At 41.8% G+C, this 18,099-nt stretch overlaps 1 protein-coding gene across 1 annotated transcript in view; it reads left to right on the top strand.

Annotated features, from left to right (window-relative positions):
• Nucleotides 1-511: 511 nt before the first annotated feature.
• The window catches only part of LOC144772817 (olfactomedin-4-like), a 220,060-nt gene continuing 202,472 nt past the window's right edge, over nucleotides 512-18,099 (top strand). The window contains exon 1 of the mRNA XM_078657405.1: nucleotides 512-604. Within this exon, the coding sequence (XP_078513531.1) occupies nucleotides 524-604 (81 nt within the window). The 5' untranslated portion in view covers nucleotides 512-523. The remainder of the gene's footprint in view (nucleotides 605-18,099) is intronic.

Raw genomic sequence — 18,099 nt, forward strand, 5'->3', positions numbered from 1 at the left:
GAGCCCAGAACAGCCCGTCAGGCCCCACCAGCCGTATGAAGAGATATTAAAATACTACAATACAAATCATAGGAGGATAGAGGCTTAATGACCTAAATTAAGTTGTGTCTCTCTTCCAAAGAACATTTTAAACCGGCTCAATTGAAAGTTTGTTTGCCTTTGATAGCACCACGCTAAACTTTACTTTCACCCGATTCCGAGTTTGATAAATCAGCAGATGGCCAAATAAAACAGAACCTCGTGTTGGTATACACTGGGCCTATACACATGGCTGATTTTGTACGTGACTCTGCCCTCCCCCTTTCACTCTCCTGCACGTTGCATAACGGGAAGACCGGGAAGGACTGTAACTGTCAGACTGCTTGGAGGCAAACATCCGGCTTCTCGCCTTTCAGGTGACTTACAGTTTGCCGACAAACGGGAAACAACGGGGAACTCACAAGGAACAATGATGTCGTGGCACCATTTAAAAGACCACGCGGAGAGTCCGTCTAGTTCACGAGCAGTGAACCTGAGGGAGGTGATGGCGTGGTCCGGCTCAGCTGTGCTCATCCTGTTCTTGCACGCTGCTCTGAAGATGCCTGGAGCCTCGTTGGCCCAGGAGGTGAGGCTACTTTCTCTTTCCCACATGATTCCTCTTCATCCCCCTTTCTACAATTATCTGCCTTTCTTTTGACTCGTGTGTGTGTGACACCCGTAAACCATCGCTTATAAGGCTTAAATTGCAACTCATTTTGTTTGACCTTGGAAGGATTAATAGCTGAGATGGACTCAAAACTTTGATTTGCTCGTCACAGATAGACCAATCTATTTCCCCGTACAATCAAACCTTTCCAGCATTAAATTGCATTATTGCCATATGTTTTAATAGTCACACTATTCAATCACGTAAAACCTGCAATTTAAGAACATTTATAGGTTGTAATAGAAACCGATAATGTTAGGGGCATAAAATAGAGCAGTTGTCAAGTCATTATTACCTTGTTAGGGAAACGTTACTCAGATTCCTGGAGAGGTGTTGGAGAAAAAAAAACCATTGTAATCTGTAATATTTCGTCTCTGCACGTGTCCTGCTGGCAGAACTATAGCTTTAACCCATTAAACAAATGTTTCAATATCTCCTGAAGTCTTGTCCCCACTGTGTAGACATGCACACACTAAGCAATATTTCAATATGTCGAAGGCTAGGTCTTAAAAACAAAGGGGCAGACGTACAAGCACCTTGAGCTGCCAGTACGTCACTTTTTGTGATGCACTGGCAGCGCATTTTTTCTGCCCCATTTTTACATTGACCGAAAAAGCCACCCTGCGTGACTTTTCCTGTCTTTGTACGGCCCCTTTACACGCAGCACTTTGCATGAATGGGGCGTTCCGTGGGTGTTGCTGTGGGTGTTGCTGTGGGTTTTCCCATGCAACATCCAGGGAACCAGACACATCAGATTTACGAGTAATCGTAAACCTGGAAATGCGTTAGTATGCTACGGCACCCTGAGGGTGGCGTAGCGAGACGCAATGAGGAGAAATGTTTTCATTTCTCCTTGATTTTTTCTTCTTTCAATGCGTGCTGTATTGAAATAGGAAAATGCCTGCAGTGATTGTTTTTGTGCAGGAAGGTGCCCCTTGCTGCACGAAAACAATCTCCACATGACGCAGGCATCCTTGCACCATGTGCCGGCACATGGCAGCTGTTTGTGCACCAGCGCAGGGGAGAACACAGGAATGCGACATATCATTGTAAATATGTCAAATTCCTGTGCTCTGAAAGTGCTGCAGTGTGGCGCAGCTAAAGGGCTCGCGGTGCAGCGCTGCGGCACTTTCTTGTAAATCTGCCCCATAATTGTTGATGTTTAAAAGTTAAACTCAGACTCGAAGCCTGAACTTTATGTCTGAAGATGTTTTACTTGAACGCTAGGGGGCACTTTCCAAGTACAGGGATGCAACATATTTTCAACAATATGTCGCGTCTCTGTGCTTCCCCCTGCGCTAGTGCACACACTGCTGCCATGCACCGGCGCAGGCACCCTTGCACCATGGTGCAAGGATGCCTGCGTCGTGGGGAGATTGTTTTTGTTCAGGAAGGGTTCCCTTCCCGCCCAAAAACAATCTGAAATGCCATTTTTTCAACTTCTATGTGTGCTGCATTAGCACACATAGAAGTTGAAAGACGTCATTGTTTCAATGATTGTTTATGTTCAGGAAGGAAACCCTTCCTGGACATACACAATAATTAGAGGTGAATTCCTCTTTCTATGTATGCTGCAGAATGCAGCACATATTGAAAGAGGAAAAGAAAACAAGGAGAAATGTGTACATTTCTCCTCGTTGCACCTCCCTACGACTCCCCTGGGAGGCTTAGCATTCATACACATTTCCAGATTTACGGTTCCTCGTAAATCTGGAAATGTGTCTGGTTCCATGGGTGCTGCTTGGGAACACCCACAGCAACACCCATGGAATGATTCTTTCACACAAAGTGCGGCTTGTAAAGGGGCCATATTACAAGGACAGGAAAAGTCACACAGGGTGATTTTTCGAATCCTTGTAAATATGGAGCAGTAACATGCCCCATCGGTACAACACAAAAAGTGAAAAACCTGTGGCTCAAGGGGCTTGTAAGTCTGCCCCTCGGGGACTATGGGTATGCATCATGGAACACCATTCAAAAGCTCGGTTCGGTGTGCACTTCAAAATTATTTTAAAGAGTTGTGTAACTTACAATTATTCTGTTTTTGACCAACTACTTTACACAGCCATCAAGATATTGCAGGTCTGTTCCTAGATTTGGCAAGCTTGGGAAGCAAGGTACAATATGGACGATAACACAAAGTGCCCAAATCACAAAGTGCAGTCAAGTGAAGAAATCAGATTGTTAAAGCACAGAGGCCAAATCACAAAACATTTGTGCTTGGCACTATTACATGTATAAGTAGGGCAATGTTTGTTGCAAACACCATTTAAAAATATATTATGAAATGCTTCTTGGGGTGGTAATGTGTAGCAAGAATTATTGTGCATCTTTGATGTGCTGTATTTTGTTGTGCTGGTGATTTTTTTTGTGCTGTTGTAGTATGTGTTACATTGTTGTGTTGTGTTATAGCTTGCACTATGGTTGATGTGCTGTCTTCTGTTTTATTCTTACTGTTTTGGTTTTTTGTGTCCTATTTTTTGTTGTGCTGTTATTATGCTTTGTGGTGAGTTATTTTATGACTGGTTGCATTTTACTGTTGTGCCGCCAAAAGCAGCATATTCCATTAAATTTCTAGTGACAAACAGCCATTTACCACTGTATTAGGTGGGAATATTGCTGTCTTTGCCATAAAGGCCTCAACAATGCAGATTTTGTTGTAAAGGTATATGCGTAGTTAAGACTTGCAGGTTTTAGGGGGTGGGGGATGGTTTTAGTGCTCAGGGAGCGGGGCTGGGATCAGAGTAGTTTTAGGGGGCTGGGCTTTAGGACTTAATGCAGGGGAAAGGAAAGGGGCAGTTTTCAGGCCTAGGGGCAGTTGGGCTGGGGCAGCGGGGATGCGGGGGAGGTTTTAGGGGGTGTGGGGGCTAGTTTTAGGGCTCAGAGAGGGGGGCAGGAAAGGGGCAGTTTTCAGGCCTAGGGGGCAGTTTTTAGGGATCAGGGTGGGTGGGAAAGGGGCAGTTTTCAGGGCTACAGGGCAGTTTTGTGGGCTCAGGGCAGGGATGGTGGAGTTGAAGTCATTTTTTAGGGGTAGGTCGTCGGTTTTTAAGGCTCAGGCTAGGGGGTCAGGTAGTTTATAGGGCTGGGGAGGTTAGACTACACCACAGGAGGGCCGAATTTTAGGGCTCAGGGCAGAGGGGCAGGGGTGTGGTCTTTACCACACATGTTCCTTTACCAATCATGTCTTTACCATACAATTACGTATTAAAGGCATGCGTTGTAAAGGCATGTGTGGTAAAAACGCGGTCGTGGTTGAGACCGCGTGGTTCAGTAATGCGTTGTTGAGGCATGCGTTGTTCCATCACACAACCTGCTCTGCCCCAGCTCTTCAACAGCCTACAGTGATTACAGAGTACAAGGAAACATAGTTCAATAACAGAACAGAACATAACAACCCAACAAAAAATACCAGGAGCTGTTAATGATGCCACTACACAGAGGCACTTTTTTAACAACAAGGGGCCCCAATTCAGTCAGCCAGGGACCTCGGGGAACAATTTTATGAAACAACAACGGTCCCATGCATGGATTAATAAACAACCAATAAATATAGACGAAATCAATTCTATATTTCAGAAGGACATGCCCAGCCGGACAGAGGTCATTCGGGTTTACTGAATAAACAGAATTCTCAAGATAAAACAAGAATACCTTCCACAAAGCCCCTATGTGGTGCACAAGCCTGTGCCTAACACTCGCGGGGTGATTACAGTTGGAGAGAACAGGAAAGGTTCAAAGGCAAAACAAGCGTTTTCTGTTTACATATGCATTGTACAGAAAATATCAAGCAGCACCGTTACAGAAAGTCAAACAATCAGATATTTGTATAGGGTGCATGAGCAAGTCGACGGCGTTTCGGTTCCACTAAGGAGTCATAGGAACCATCATCAGGACAAACAATTAATTTTGCCTTTTTCACTAGACCTCAATTTTGCCTATAAGGAAAAGATAAGAAGAAAGTATACTTCGTAAACAAAATACGTATTAGGAAGAATTAAAGTGACTCTTTTGTGCAACGTGCACATGCTCATTGGTCAGGTGGTGGGATCCTACTTTTACCAAGGGTGTAGAGGCGGTGACCTGTGTTTTTCGTTTTAAGGGCATGCGTCAAAGATTGCTAAATAGTGTCTATAGGACCATGGTGATTGCGCAGGCAAACAAACGAAGTGCTAGTGAACTATTTCTGTTGTTGGTGTCTACTTAGCGCTCGCCGATTTACGTGAGACAGGTCTCTAAGAGCAGTGGAGGAGCCGCTCTGCTTACCGAGGCAGCGCGTGTTTGGTCAAGGCACAAGTCGATGCTCAGTATAGCCCGGACCGACAGCCCTGTATAGAGAAACAATCTGCATATTAAAACGAAAGTGCTAAAAACAGTCCGAGTAACAATTAAACGGGGCACGCCATGCATGTAATCTTACCCACTTAAGGCGGCGGTTGCCTAGTTACACAATCGTAACCGGACGACGCCAGGGCAAGCCTAAATGAAACGAACAAGCGTTTTAGACAAAGGAAAGCAGGCTATAGTCAGGAATTAATCCTTCGCCTTGCTTGCTTACTTACCGATACATACGGTCATGGAAATGTTCCCTGGCGTGCTCGTGTGCTCGGATCAGGAAGTGAAGAAGGGGTGGGTGCATTGTGATTGGACAGTGCGCGTGAGATTGTGGGCATAAAAACAAACAAGGGATGTATGGTAAGGAGGCCATCTTGGGGTGATGCCTAAAGTGATTATCATACAGAGTGACATTTCATACTACAATCTTTTTAAAACCGTTGATTAGTTAACCAAATCCTCAGTTGAATAATCGTTTTGTACAGAGTCTGAAAGGTACGAAAGTCAGATTAAATTAAAGATGTCCACTCCTCTTGCAGGTTCAAGCCGGAATTCAAGCTATCCGTCTTCAGTATCCACTTTAGTTCCTCTCTGTTGAGCATGCGATTTAGGTCGCCCCCTCTTGGTGGTATGATGATCTGTGTGATGACAGTCCAGCGAATCTCATTTTCAGTATGTCCTTTACTCAAAAAATGTTCAACCAAAGGAGCGTTTGGGGTTTTGCACCTAATGCGGCTACGGTGCTGGGATATTCGTAGTTTAATTTTTTGCTTTGTCTGTCCAACATATAGGCAATTACAAGGGCAAAGGATCGCATAAATAAGATTACAACTATTACAGTTAGTAAAAGTACGTAAATCATTCTTCACACTTTTGTAGACAAATTCTTTACCCTCTATTGCAAAGTCACAGACTACACATGAGCCACATTTGGAATGGCCTCGCAGAGGTGGTAATGACCAATGGTCATGTAGTGTAACATTTCTCCCGGGTGCAGGTGGTAGTGCTGCCCTCACCAATTGGTCTTTAAGACTTTTGCTCTTCTTAAAAGCAAAGAGTGGAGTCTCCCAGTTTAGGGGGCCTGAATTCAGAATGTGCCAGTTCTTCCTTATACATTGTGTTACACGGTGAGATATGGCAGAGAAAGTAGTTACACATACTGTTTTTCCATTAGTTTCTTTTTGTTTGGGTTCTAGCAGAGTGTCGCGGGGACAGTACCAGGCTCTCTTCATAGAGTTCTTTACTAAGCGTTTAGGGTAGCCTCTAAACCTAAGCTTCTCTGATAAGGTATTTGCCTCTATGAAATAGTCCTCTTTTTTTATAGCAATTCCTTCTGAGCCTAAGGAACTGTGAGTAGGGAAGGCTATCCCTTAGTGCTCTCGGGTGACAGCTATTGTAGCTAAGCAGGGTATTCCTTTCTGTGGGCTTACAAAATAAGGATGTGTATAGAGTCCCTTCTTGATGTTGAATGTTCAGGTCTAGGAAGGGGATACTATCTTTGTTGTAGGTCAAAGTGAATGTAAGGCCATTACAGTTGTTATTCAGCCAATGTGTCAGTCCTGTAAAGTCCTCAATGGAGCCGCCCCAAATTAAAAAGATGTCGTCTATATAACGCTTCCAGATGTATATACCCTGGTGGAATGGGTTACTGCTAGACAGAATGATGTGGGTTTCCAGCCAATCCATGTATAAAATCGCCAGGGTAGGTGCAAAAATGGTTCCCATGGAGCAGCCCCGTACCTGCTGGTAAAATTCTGAGTCATACAGGAAGAAATTCTGGGTAAGACAAATCTCTAGAAGTTGTATGATGAATAGGGTGGGTACCCTATGGGGACGTATCCTAGTGTCTAGAATGTTTTTCATTACAAGTAGTGAGTCTTTCTGGGGAATATTTGTATATAAAGACTCTACGTCTAATGTACATAGAGTCTCATGCATAGGATCAAAGGGTGGTTCTCGATCAACTTGATCATGTGCATGCTGTCTCTAATATAGCAAGCAGTCGTAGGCACAAAATCCTTCAAAAAGAAATTTACATAGTGGCCCAGAGGTTCTAGAACTGAGCCACACCCAGACAGTATTGGTCTCCCTGGGGGGTTATCAATCCTTTTATGAATTTTGGGGAGTGTGTAAAGAACAGGGGTTCTCGGGTTAGCAATGTTGAGAAAATTATATTCATGTTTGCTTATAATACCATTCTCCAAGCCTTCCATGGTAATGGCATTGATAAGCTTTTGAATGTCTTTAGTGGGATTGCAAGGCAATCTAGTGTAATGGTCAGTGTTAGATATCTGCCTGAAAAGCTCATTTTTATAGTTACCAATGTCCTGGAGAACTATCCCACCCCCTTTATCTGCTGACTTGATAATCAAGTTGTTATTATTCCTGAGGGAATTAATCGCTGACTTTTCATCCAGGGAAATATTGTAAGGTATAAAGAGATGGGACTTCTCTATATTGGAGATTTCCTTAAGAATGACCTTTTCAAAAGTTATGATTTCTTTTGAGATCATGTTGGAAGTAGGGGAGAAGGTAGATGGTGGTCGGAATGGGTTCGTAACACTCTTAGGTTCCGATGGACTAAGTTCAAAATATGAGCGTAGTCTTAATTTTCTGAAAAAGCCAAGTAATTCAGATTGAAGATTCAGAAAGTTGGGGTAGGTAGTTGGGACAAAGGATAATCCTTTGCTGAGGATGGATAGTTCATGGGTGGATAGAGTATGGTTAGAGATATTGAAAATGGGGATAGTGTTCAGATTGGTATTATCTGTTACCACTGATAAAACTTCTGTCTGGTCTGGCGTTCCCCTGGGGGGTTGTGCCATCGTTTTTGTTGTTTGACTTTTCCTCTCTTTTGGGGTTCTGGATTGCCCCTGGATAAAAAAGGAGTCTGATTACGTGCTGGTCCACTGCCTCCCTCACCTGGATCCGAGCTATCAGATGAGTCAGCTGAGGAGTCAGTGAAACCGACAACAGTGTTTCTATTATTGAAACGTCCCCAGGGTCTAGGGGTTTGTTGGTGATGCTGAAAATTACGATTTGTATAAAAATCCTTATGCAAATATGGGTATGCGCGTTCAAGAGTGAAGAGTTTAATGTCTTTTTTAACTTTATTTGTTTTTTTGTTTTGCTCTATGCGATGGAATTCAGAGACTGTTTTCTCAATTTTCTCAAGCAAGGCCTTTGCGTCAGTAATTTCTTTATCATCAGCTATTTGTTTCTCCAAATCTTTGATGATCTCCTCAAGTTTCTTGAGTTCCTCGCCTGCAGTTTCTATGCCCAGAACCAGCCAATGCTTTGAACAGGTAGTTCCTATACTACTAAAGCCTGATATATATTTCGGATTGTTAGTGAAAACTCCTGGGATAGTATTGGATTTGAGATATTGAGTAAGCATTAAAGTCATCAACTCTAATCTGACATATTTCTTCCTTTGTTTTTCTAATTCGGCAGAAAGGTTGGTACTACTTGTAGCATTGTTTTCTTCTTGGTCAGAAAATAAAGAGGGTCCTGCACAGATTTTAATAATGTATTCAAGTGAGTATAGAGGAGCTGTGTCAGACATCACAGTAATAGAAGGGAAAGTTTGGTGATGAGCAGTAAAGAGGCAAGCACCTGTTTTTTAGTATTTGAGTTGTCTAAAGTTCGAACATATAAGTTGGAATTTCTCCTACTTAGCGCTTTTACTTTAGAAAGAAAAAGTCAGAAATCAAGTGAGGTAATCTCTACTCACTGTTTCCACCATGTTCTTTATGAAGCTTATACAATAACTCGGAGAAATTCCGAGTTACATATTTGAACTTTAGATTCCTGAAACACCAAAATACAGTGGGCAGACTCAACATGATACAGCCCTACAATGCAACAACAAAGTCAAAGCACCGCAATTATTGTAAAACCAACCCAAATACTTCCGTCCCAACTAAAATAGAACGTAACACAAGGAATTTTCAGTAATATTTTGTACCACAAAATACCACTTCTACAAACCAGCTTTCTTAATACAATAGTAATAGATGTTTGCTAAAAGCACTTGTTTACTTAACTGCCAATGATATGTAATAGCACCAGTTGAAATTGATTTGTGATTCAACCACTGATCACATGGATTCATTCAACAATTTAGTCACTTGACTACGTTTCCCCAAACATGTGTGCAATCCAGAGGGAGTGGTGGATTCTTTATCTGTCATGATCTTATGAAATTTTTACCCACCTCGCAGGCAGTATGATGCTTTAAAAATGTCCTAGGTTAGTGTTTTGCTTCGCACTTCCAGATAATACAGAAGGCCACTCTCCCACATGGTGGCTCAAACACGATGATGCATTACACATAACACAACACCCCCTGGAAAGGGATTTCCCTTTATGAAATGAAGCACATCAAAGACTGTTGTCAGAATAAGGCTTGGGGTTTTATTTATGCAATGCTCTCTAATAGAAAGGCTTTCGCAAATATCATATGAACATCATTCAAATGTATATATATATATATATATATATATATATATATATATATATATATATATATAGATATATATGCAAGCAATATAACACATATATAACGTCACTTGGCAAATTGAACTGTTAAATGCATGGATAATAATATGAATGAAACTCAAGCAGCAGATAATTCTGGACGTCCTGCAATAATCAGAAAGATATATACACTAAATAAATCAGATGATTACCTTGGATGTGCACACTCTCACACATCACAAAATCAATACTCAAAGAAAACACCTCAGATGATTATAGCCAATTGAAACTTAAGGTGCACACTGACAGTCACGCTTCACAATGACTGATATAGCCACCGGAAACTGAATATGCATGCAAACAGCCACACATCACAATGGCAACAATAAAAAAGCAAACACTTCACCTGGTGCAATCTTCACCTTGCCCACTCCAGACTGGGGGATTCACAGTTTGGGTCAGGAGTCTCTGCAACCAGATGCCTGCACTGACGTTGTGTCCACCGTTCAGGCTCAAATCCTGGTTTCTAAGTCAACAAGCCCCTGCTTTATAATCATAAAACACTTTAGAAGGTTCCTAGAGGCCTACCCACTGTGCTAAGGAAACTTACTGGAATTGGCCACTTTCCATGCAAGCATTCTGAAAGCAAAAGAGTTCTCTCTTAACGAAGTTTACGAAAGTCTCTGGCAGTACAGTCAATAATAACAAAGCCAACTTGAACTTGAATAACCTAAACAACTTGAGTAATCTGGGGCTTGCCTGTGCTGGCAAAAAACTCTAGCAAGACAAAGTCAGGATTCAAGATGATATGAGGTCATGTCAAAGCCAATAGTAAGAACTTCATAATACTTCCCAATGTTCAAGACTTTGCACATTTGTGCACCACTGCCTATAGCATCACATACTTCATCTCTCAATGTACAACACAATGCACATTTGGGCACCACTGCTCATACCACTGCACTTTGAGACCAAGAAGTACATTCCACACCTCTCTCTCTCTCTCTCTCATGCTTTCAAATGCACATCCCACACGTTCTGCTCCAGGCAAGGCTGTTCTACTCTGTGACAGCTCACACTTTGCTAAAACTACCAAGAGATACGAGAGAAATCTTCAAGGGAATCATGCACATGCAGGGAAACGAGAGCGCCTTGTGGTCCAACGCAACACTCTGATTTCGGTCAGCATCCCAAACTGCCCATCGATGGTAGAGAGGAGAGTACGATCCTACAATTTAGTAAGTACCAGAAGCTGCATCCGCAAGCTCCCTGCATTCCTGCTGATACATGCCAATAGATGGCAATTCGTTGGTGGCATTCCTCTTCAGACACACAAATGCATGATTAACCACATGCATACCTCGAGACACTGTACACATTTGGTTAGATGACTTGGCACTGATTGGTTGATAAGACACAAATGGACGAATGTACAGATTTGTTGACATTACTCCCGCACCTATGAGTTAGCTATAGGATTGGCGACATTCACTTTAATTTCAAACCGGAGCATTATGTCCCTTCTTTAAATGTGTAAGCAGTGGTTGATTTATTTGTTCTTGTGCGTTCCTAAAAGGAGATATGATTTTGCTTGATATAAGAGCTATGCATGCACAGACACATTGAGTCAATAACAAGCCATTGTGATGCTGCTTTGTTGTTAAGGTAGTTGACAATGAGTTGCTACAATGGAGAATAGTGAGATTGGGGTATTAATGCATTTCAGATTATGGAAGCCTCCTTGTTTGAGAGAACAGAGTCATTTTTCATTGAATGGAACCAACTAATGGAAATTCACTTAAGTTCAAAGAAAAACAAAAGTTTTTTATAATAAGTAGTGGTCTAGATAGAGACCAAGCGTTAAACTTATTTGAGCATGAATGGACACAGTGAATTATTATGTGGTGTTTGGTCATTGAAGGTTGAAATGGTTCATCAAGGGACACATTCAATAGGTACTTATGGTTTATGGTTCGAATAAACTTGAGATAAACAATGAAGGGGTTTGATCAAATCCTTTAGGTTTCAGTCAATCTTCCCACTAGACACATTTTTGATTATGTTTGTATTATTCTTTTCAGTTCACACCAGTTCTGAGTCCTGATGAAAACCTTTAAGTGTGAAGGGTTCAAAATGTGTTGACGTATCCTCAGCCAAAAATGCAAGACATTGAAGGAGCTGAACCCATACGTTCTAGATCTGCTCTAGAACCTTAAGACAATGGTACTTTTTCTCAGCATGAGAGCATAGAGGGGAGAGAAATCATAAACAATGTTAATCAATTCAATTTCAATCCTCCAGATCCATAGTAACCACAGACTACCAGATGAGGTCAGTTAATGTATTACAAAGCCAAAAATAACTGGACATACAGACATCTCAAAATGAGGGTGTAGAAATAAACATAAAGCCAAATGTGTGAATAAAATTGAGACGGTACAGCATGCACAAGACAATTAATTCAAGAATCATGATACAAAAGCTCAAGTAACACAAGTCAAAGTTCCCCTGCATCGAGGGTTATCCCTACACTAACACTAGCTTGGTATCGCTATGTAAGCATTCGTTTGGGGTAAGCTAGTTTAATGTGTCAGCATGTGGAGTCTTCCTTACAACCCTCTCCACTTCAATGGGTCATGTAGCATGAAAATACTGAGGCAGAGCTTGTTCTTAGAAGCTCTCCCTTCAGAGGCAGAGAAGAAAGAAGTGGGGCTCCTCCCCTAACAGCAGTACTCTAATATCACAGGTGCCATAGATATTTTTCCACAGGACTGTGATGGATTAAATCCAGATCAGTTGACTGGGGGTGAGTGTTTGATTTGCTCAAACGCTCCGTCCATCATCCCTTTTTGTATCGCTACATACAATTAATATCCCTACCCACATATAACACAACATGATTAATGAGCACATTTAATAATAAATGACTGTCAGTTTCACAAAACGAGCAATTCTGTTAATATTTCTGCTGGTTACATTTGATTCTTCATGTATTCTACATTTTGGCCTAAACACATCACATCCATGTTATTACATTACAAGATCCTAACACTTAGGTTACTACCACAAAAGATTATATGTGGATGCGTTCTACACATATGATTTGAATGCACCCCTACAAATGAAAATTGATTTTTTTTCTCGCAACATCAATATTAATGAGTGTTGGAATGTTGGTAGATGGTATTGAATAGCTATAAGGCCACCCCTTGTTCCTAATCAGCTCAACACTGTGGGACTGACTAAGCCCATTCAGGACAAATTTATTTGGTACTAGTAGTAGAAGAAAAAAAAACATTTCCTATTGGGCATTAGAATTCGGAACTGTTTCTTTTGTTTTATATGTTGGTTTGTAATGATTTTTCTTTACAATTGTATTTCGTCATGTGTGGGGAGTGCGATAATGTACTGTACTGTATGGTACTGAACAGTGTTGAAATGTTTATACTGTATGTTTTGTGTATTTCAATGTGTTATGTATAAATTATCATTTTGCTGGGGGCGCTAGGTGGCGCGCGACCAAGATGGCCGCACACCAGTGAGGCTTCTGCCAGACTGGGCAGGAAGAGATCCTACAGTCCCATCCTAAGGGAACTAAGATGATGTCTGCAGTTGCGATATAAAAGCCCTAACACTGCTGGTTCCGGAGGTGTAGCCGGTGCGGGTGGAAACGCTGAATTCCCCTATTTCGGGACGAGAGAAGATCCGCGCGGAGCCGCCTGCGAAGCCCCGGAGGTGCCTGCTCGGGTTGCAGAGGTGAGAAAGTCGCTGGGTCCCTGGAGAGACATATCGTCGGAGTGCCTTAATTGATTGCGGCGGCCGGCGACGGGCGGCGGAACCCCCGTTGTGCTCACACTTGCCCGCTGACCACTTTGACGCGCTTTCCCGCAGCCCCGCCGCTTGCCAGACCCAGGGGTGAGAGACGCGCGAAGAGCATCGGAGGCCGCCTCTGGTCGCGCCGCCCCGAAGTGCTCCGGAGGTCCTGCTGAGTGTCTGCCGAGGTGCCCCGGCCGATCGGAACTGCCTGCTGTGTAATTATAAACAAACAGTGAGCAACCCAATCAACCCTTGAGGGCTTGGGTAATTAGATAAAAGGGTAAAAGTGCTCTCAAGGGAATTTGTTTAGGCAGAATTTAGTAAATTGCAAACTTATTTGGTAGGATTAGTTAATGTATCCCATGTGAATTCAAATCATCAGTATTGAATCAGACAAACGATATATATATAACACATGAAACATAAAACATAAACACAAAGGTGTAATGAAAAAGCGTTTTATCAAAATCAATGGTCAAGAAAATAATATACAGGTAAGGTTCATTCAAAATGTTTAGGTTTTGAAGGTATACAGACAAATTAATTGAAACAAAGACTCAACAAAACCTAAATACACCTATCTAAAATCAATATGAAACAAAACAAGATAAAGATGAGGTGAAAGTCGACGTTTCGGTCTCTTAGAAGCTACTTGAGGAGACCATCTTCAGGACAGAAGTCATATATATACTGTATAAAAAGACCAGCGTAATCTGAAAATAAAAATATTTACAGTTACACATCATATTGACTATATACAAATTGATAACACCTTTGTGAACAAACAATTCAATACTAACTCACGACAGAACTATCACAAACATAAAAACATACATATTGCATAGACTGTATTATGCAAATACTATTTCAACCTGTTAGGGCACACCTTAACCTTGTAATTCTATCACATCCTTAGGGCAATTTCCGTTTGTCTAAGGGAATGTGTAGTCAATCATAGAATGACAATGCTTTCTATTTACTGAACAAATCTTCACCATTTTTCCAGTTTTACACACAATTTGACATATGGACTCCACGCATCTACAGAAAGAGCATTATCACAGTTATTATCTTATTGGCATATTACATCCAGCATTGTGACCCACGACCTGTTAGCATATCTACAGGTGACAACATTACTAGGAGGCCAAAGAGTGAATCAATGTGTCAGTCTTGGAAAGGATGTTGATTTACCTCATTCAACTTAGGAACGCTTTCTCTTGGCAAAGTGGCGCCTAGCGCAGAGAGGACGGTCGAAGTAGTACCGCTCCTGAAGGAACAAGAGTAACGATGTTCACACCTTATTTTAATTATTAAAGTTTTGGTCCCACACCCAATCAGAGGCCTACTTCTAGTAAAATTACATTCACCAAAAGTTATCAGTACTCGCGATTTTTAAGGCTAAAACATACCTACTTATTCTGATAGAGTAGATTTGTGCAGTATGTCCGGTGAGTCTGGTTGAGTATATTAAAAAGCCTCCGCACGACGAGTGAATCACGGTAAGCAACAGGCATCTATAATGAAATTGTATACATGTGGACATTTTAAGGCATACAGCATTGCCTGACCAAAAAATTGAATGACAAAGGGTTTTTAACCATAACGTACCAAGTGCTACAAGGCATGGATCAATCCAGTTGTAATAAGCTATCTTCAGCAAGTACCAGCGGACTAGTGATCGTATTACCGCAGGAGGTTACACTGTAATCCCAGCAAAAAGTCACGGGCACAGAGATTCAGGACTGATTTTTAATCTGCAAACAGACAGACAAGCAGAATCATATGGCGGTCTATAGCACTCCGGACAACCCAACAGAACAACCCCACAGACATGTGGTCTCAAAGTCCTAACGCCCAGGTAGCTTACCTGGAGGGTTAGAGCACAGCGGTCTTAAGGAGTAATTTATTTTTCTATGAAGACACGAGATATCAACGGAGTCACAGCCGAATTTCGCCGAATTTCGCAGGACACACTCATTACCATGAATTTGAGACTATGTTATCTGATGATACACTTGATGTGTTGTTAACCATCTGATATGTATATGCAATATTTGAATAACGTTATTCTTCGCTTAAAGAAATGTGTATATGCAAGTGTTAAACATGACTCTGTTTTTCAATTAGTGGATTGAATCAATGGCGTGAAGTCGAGTAAGTTGATTTATCTCATACAAATATACCTCTGTCTGAAAAGGCGAGTCAATACTAACCTATCTATGACGCCAATAAGGGTGAAACGCATATCAACCCAATCCAAAATGGCGTCACCAAGTGCACTAGTCCGAAACTTATTTGAGTCAAGTCGAACTAAGTTTATGTGTCCTGCGAAATTCGGCGCATGTCTATATGAAGGGACGCATTAGGAGTGCACGTCCGTGCAGTGGATAATGAATATAACTTGAAATATTGGCTTCGTAACTTGATTGTTATGAAGCGTTCCTACGACAGTCCGTCTTTGCTTTCCGCATCGGCTTTAAAAAGAATGAAGGGAGGCGAGCGCTTACTTGCTGCACTCGACCCTCGTTCTATGACCCTTGGCGTAGATACTTCAGGTAAGCTGGCCGGACGTGAGTAGGCTGGGGCTAGTGATTTCCCAACTTGTGTGTACTGCGGACGCCTAACCAATGTGGTTTACTTCTATACCTGCAGAGTGTACATCACTTCTGAAACCACCGGGTCCGTGACTCTTGCTGTGACTCCGTTGATATCTCGTGTCTTCATAGAAAAATAAATTACTCCTTAAGACCGCTGTGCTCTAACCCTCCAGGTAAGCTACCTGGGCGTTAGGACTTTGAGACCACATGTCTGTGGGGTTGTTCTGTTGGGTTGTCCGGAGTGCTATAGACCGCCATATGATTCTGCTTGTCTGTCTGTTTGCAGATTAAAAATCAGTCCTGAATCTCTGTGCCCGTGACTTTTTGCTGGGATTACAGTGTAACCTCCTGCGGTAATACGATCACTAGTCCGCTGGTACTTGCTGAAGATAGCTTATTACAACTGGATTGATCCATGCCTTGTAGCACTTGGTACGTTATGGTTAAAAACCCTTTGTCATTCAATTTTTTGGTCAGGCAATGCTGTATGCCTTAAAATGTCCACATGTATACAATTTCATTATAGATGCCTGTTGCTTACCGTGATTCACTCGTCGTGCGGAGGCTTTTTAATATACTCAACCAGACTCACCGGACATACTGCACAAATCTACTCTATCAGAATAAGTAGGTATGTTTTAGCCTTAAAAATCGCGAGTACTGATAACTTTTGGTGAATGTAATTTTACTAGAAGTAGGCCTCTGATTGGGTGTGGGACCAAAACTTTAATAATTAAAATAAGGTGTGAACATCGTTACTCTTGTTCCTTCAGGAGCGGTACTACTTCGACCGTCCTCTCTGCGCTAGGCGCCACTTTGCCAAGAGAAAGCATTCCTAAGTTGAATGAGGTAAATCAACATCCTTTCCAAGACTGACACATTGATTCACTCTTTGGCCTCCTAGTAATGTTGTCACCTGTAGATATGCTAACAGGTCGTGGGTCACAATGCTGGATGTAATATGCCAATAAGATAATAACTGTGATAATGCTCTTTCTGTAGATGCGTGGAGTCCATATGTCAAATTGTGTGTAAATCTGGAAAAATGGTGAAGATTTGTTCAGTAAATAGAAAGCATTGTCATTCTATGATTGACTACACATTCCCTTAGACAAACGGAAATTGCCCTAAGGATGTGATAGAATTACAAGGTTAAGGTGTGCCCTAACAGGTTGAAATAGTATTTGCATAATACAGTCTATGCAATATGTATGTTTTTATGTTTGTGATAGTTCTGTCGTGAGTTAGTATTGAATTGTTTGTTCACAAAGGTGTTATCAATTTGTATATAGTCAATATGATGTGTAACTGTAAATATTTTTATTTTCAGATTACGCTGGTCTTTTTATACAGTATATATATGACTTCTGTCCTGAAGATGGTCTCCTCAAGTAGCTTCTAAGAGACCGAAACGTCGACTTTCACCTCATCTTTATCTTGTTTTGTTTCATATTGATTTTAGATAGGTGTATTTAGGTTTTGTTGAGTCTTTGTTTCAATTAATTTGTCTGTATACCTTCAAAACCTAAACATTTTGAATGAACCTTACCTGTATATTATTTTCTTGACCATTGATTTTGATAAAACGCTTTTTCATTACACCTTTGTGTTTATGTTTTATGTTTCATGTGTTATATATATATCGTTTGTCTGATTCAATACTGATGATTTGAATTCACATGGGATACATTAACTAATCCTACCAAATAAGTTTGCAATTTACTAAATTCTGCCTAAACAAATTCCCTTGAGAGCACTTTTACCCTTTTATGCTGTGTAATTAAGCCCCTGGCTGCAGAGAGGAGAGACGCGGCAATCTCTATCCTCGCTTGCTGCTTTAGAAGCCGCGATTAGGGGAGTGCAACAGGGCACCGCCATTTTGTGAGGGTGAAGCTGTAGGGCCACGAGACAACATCGGCACACAGCGGATACCCAGCAACACCGGACTGAGACACCCCCTCTCCCACAGGCAGCAAGACTGAACATAAAACATAGCCACTTGCAGGCGCACAGCTGGACACACCTGGGGCCTCCCCCCCCCTCTTTTTTTGAGCCCCTGCATAACCCACCTGCAGTGACTGGGGACGACAGCGCCGCTTTTGCACCTCCCAGGCTCCACTGGGGATCACCACTACTCGGGATATGCTAAAGTGATCAGCACCCCGCCATACAGTGAATTGTGCCACA

This window comes from Lissotriton helveticus, chromosome 8 (assembly GCF_964261635.1).
Source record: "Lissotriton helveticus chromosome 8, aLisHel1.1, whole genome shotgun sequence".
Taxonomy (NCBI): Eukaryota; Metazoa; Chordata; class Amphibia; order Caudata; family Salamandridae; genus Lissotriton; species Lissotriton helveticus.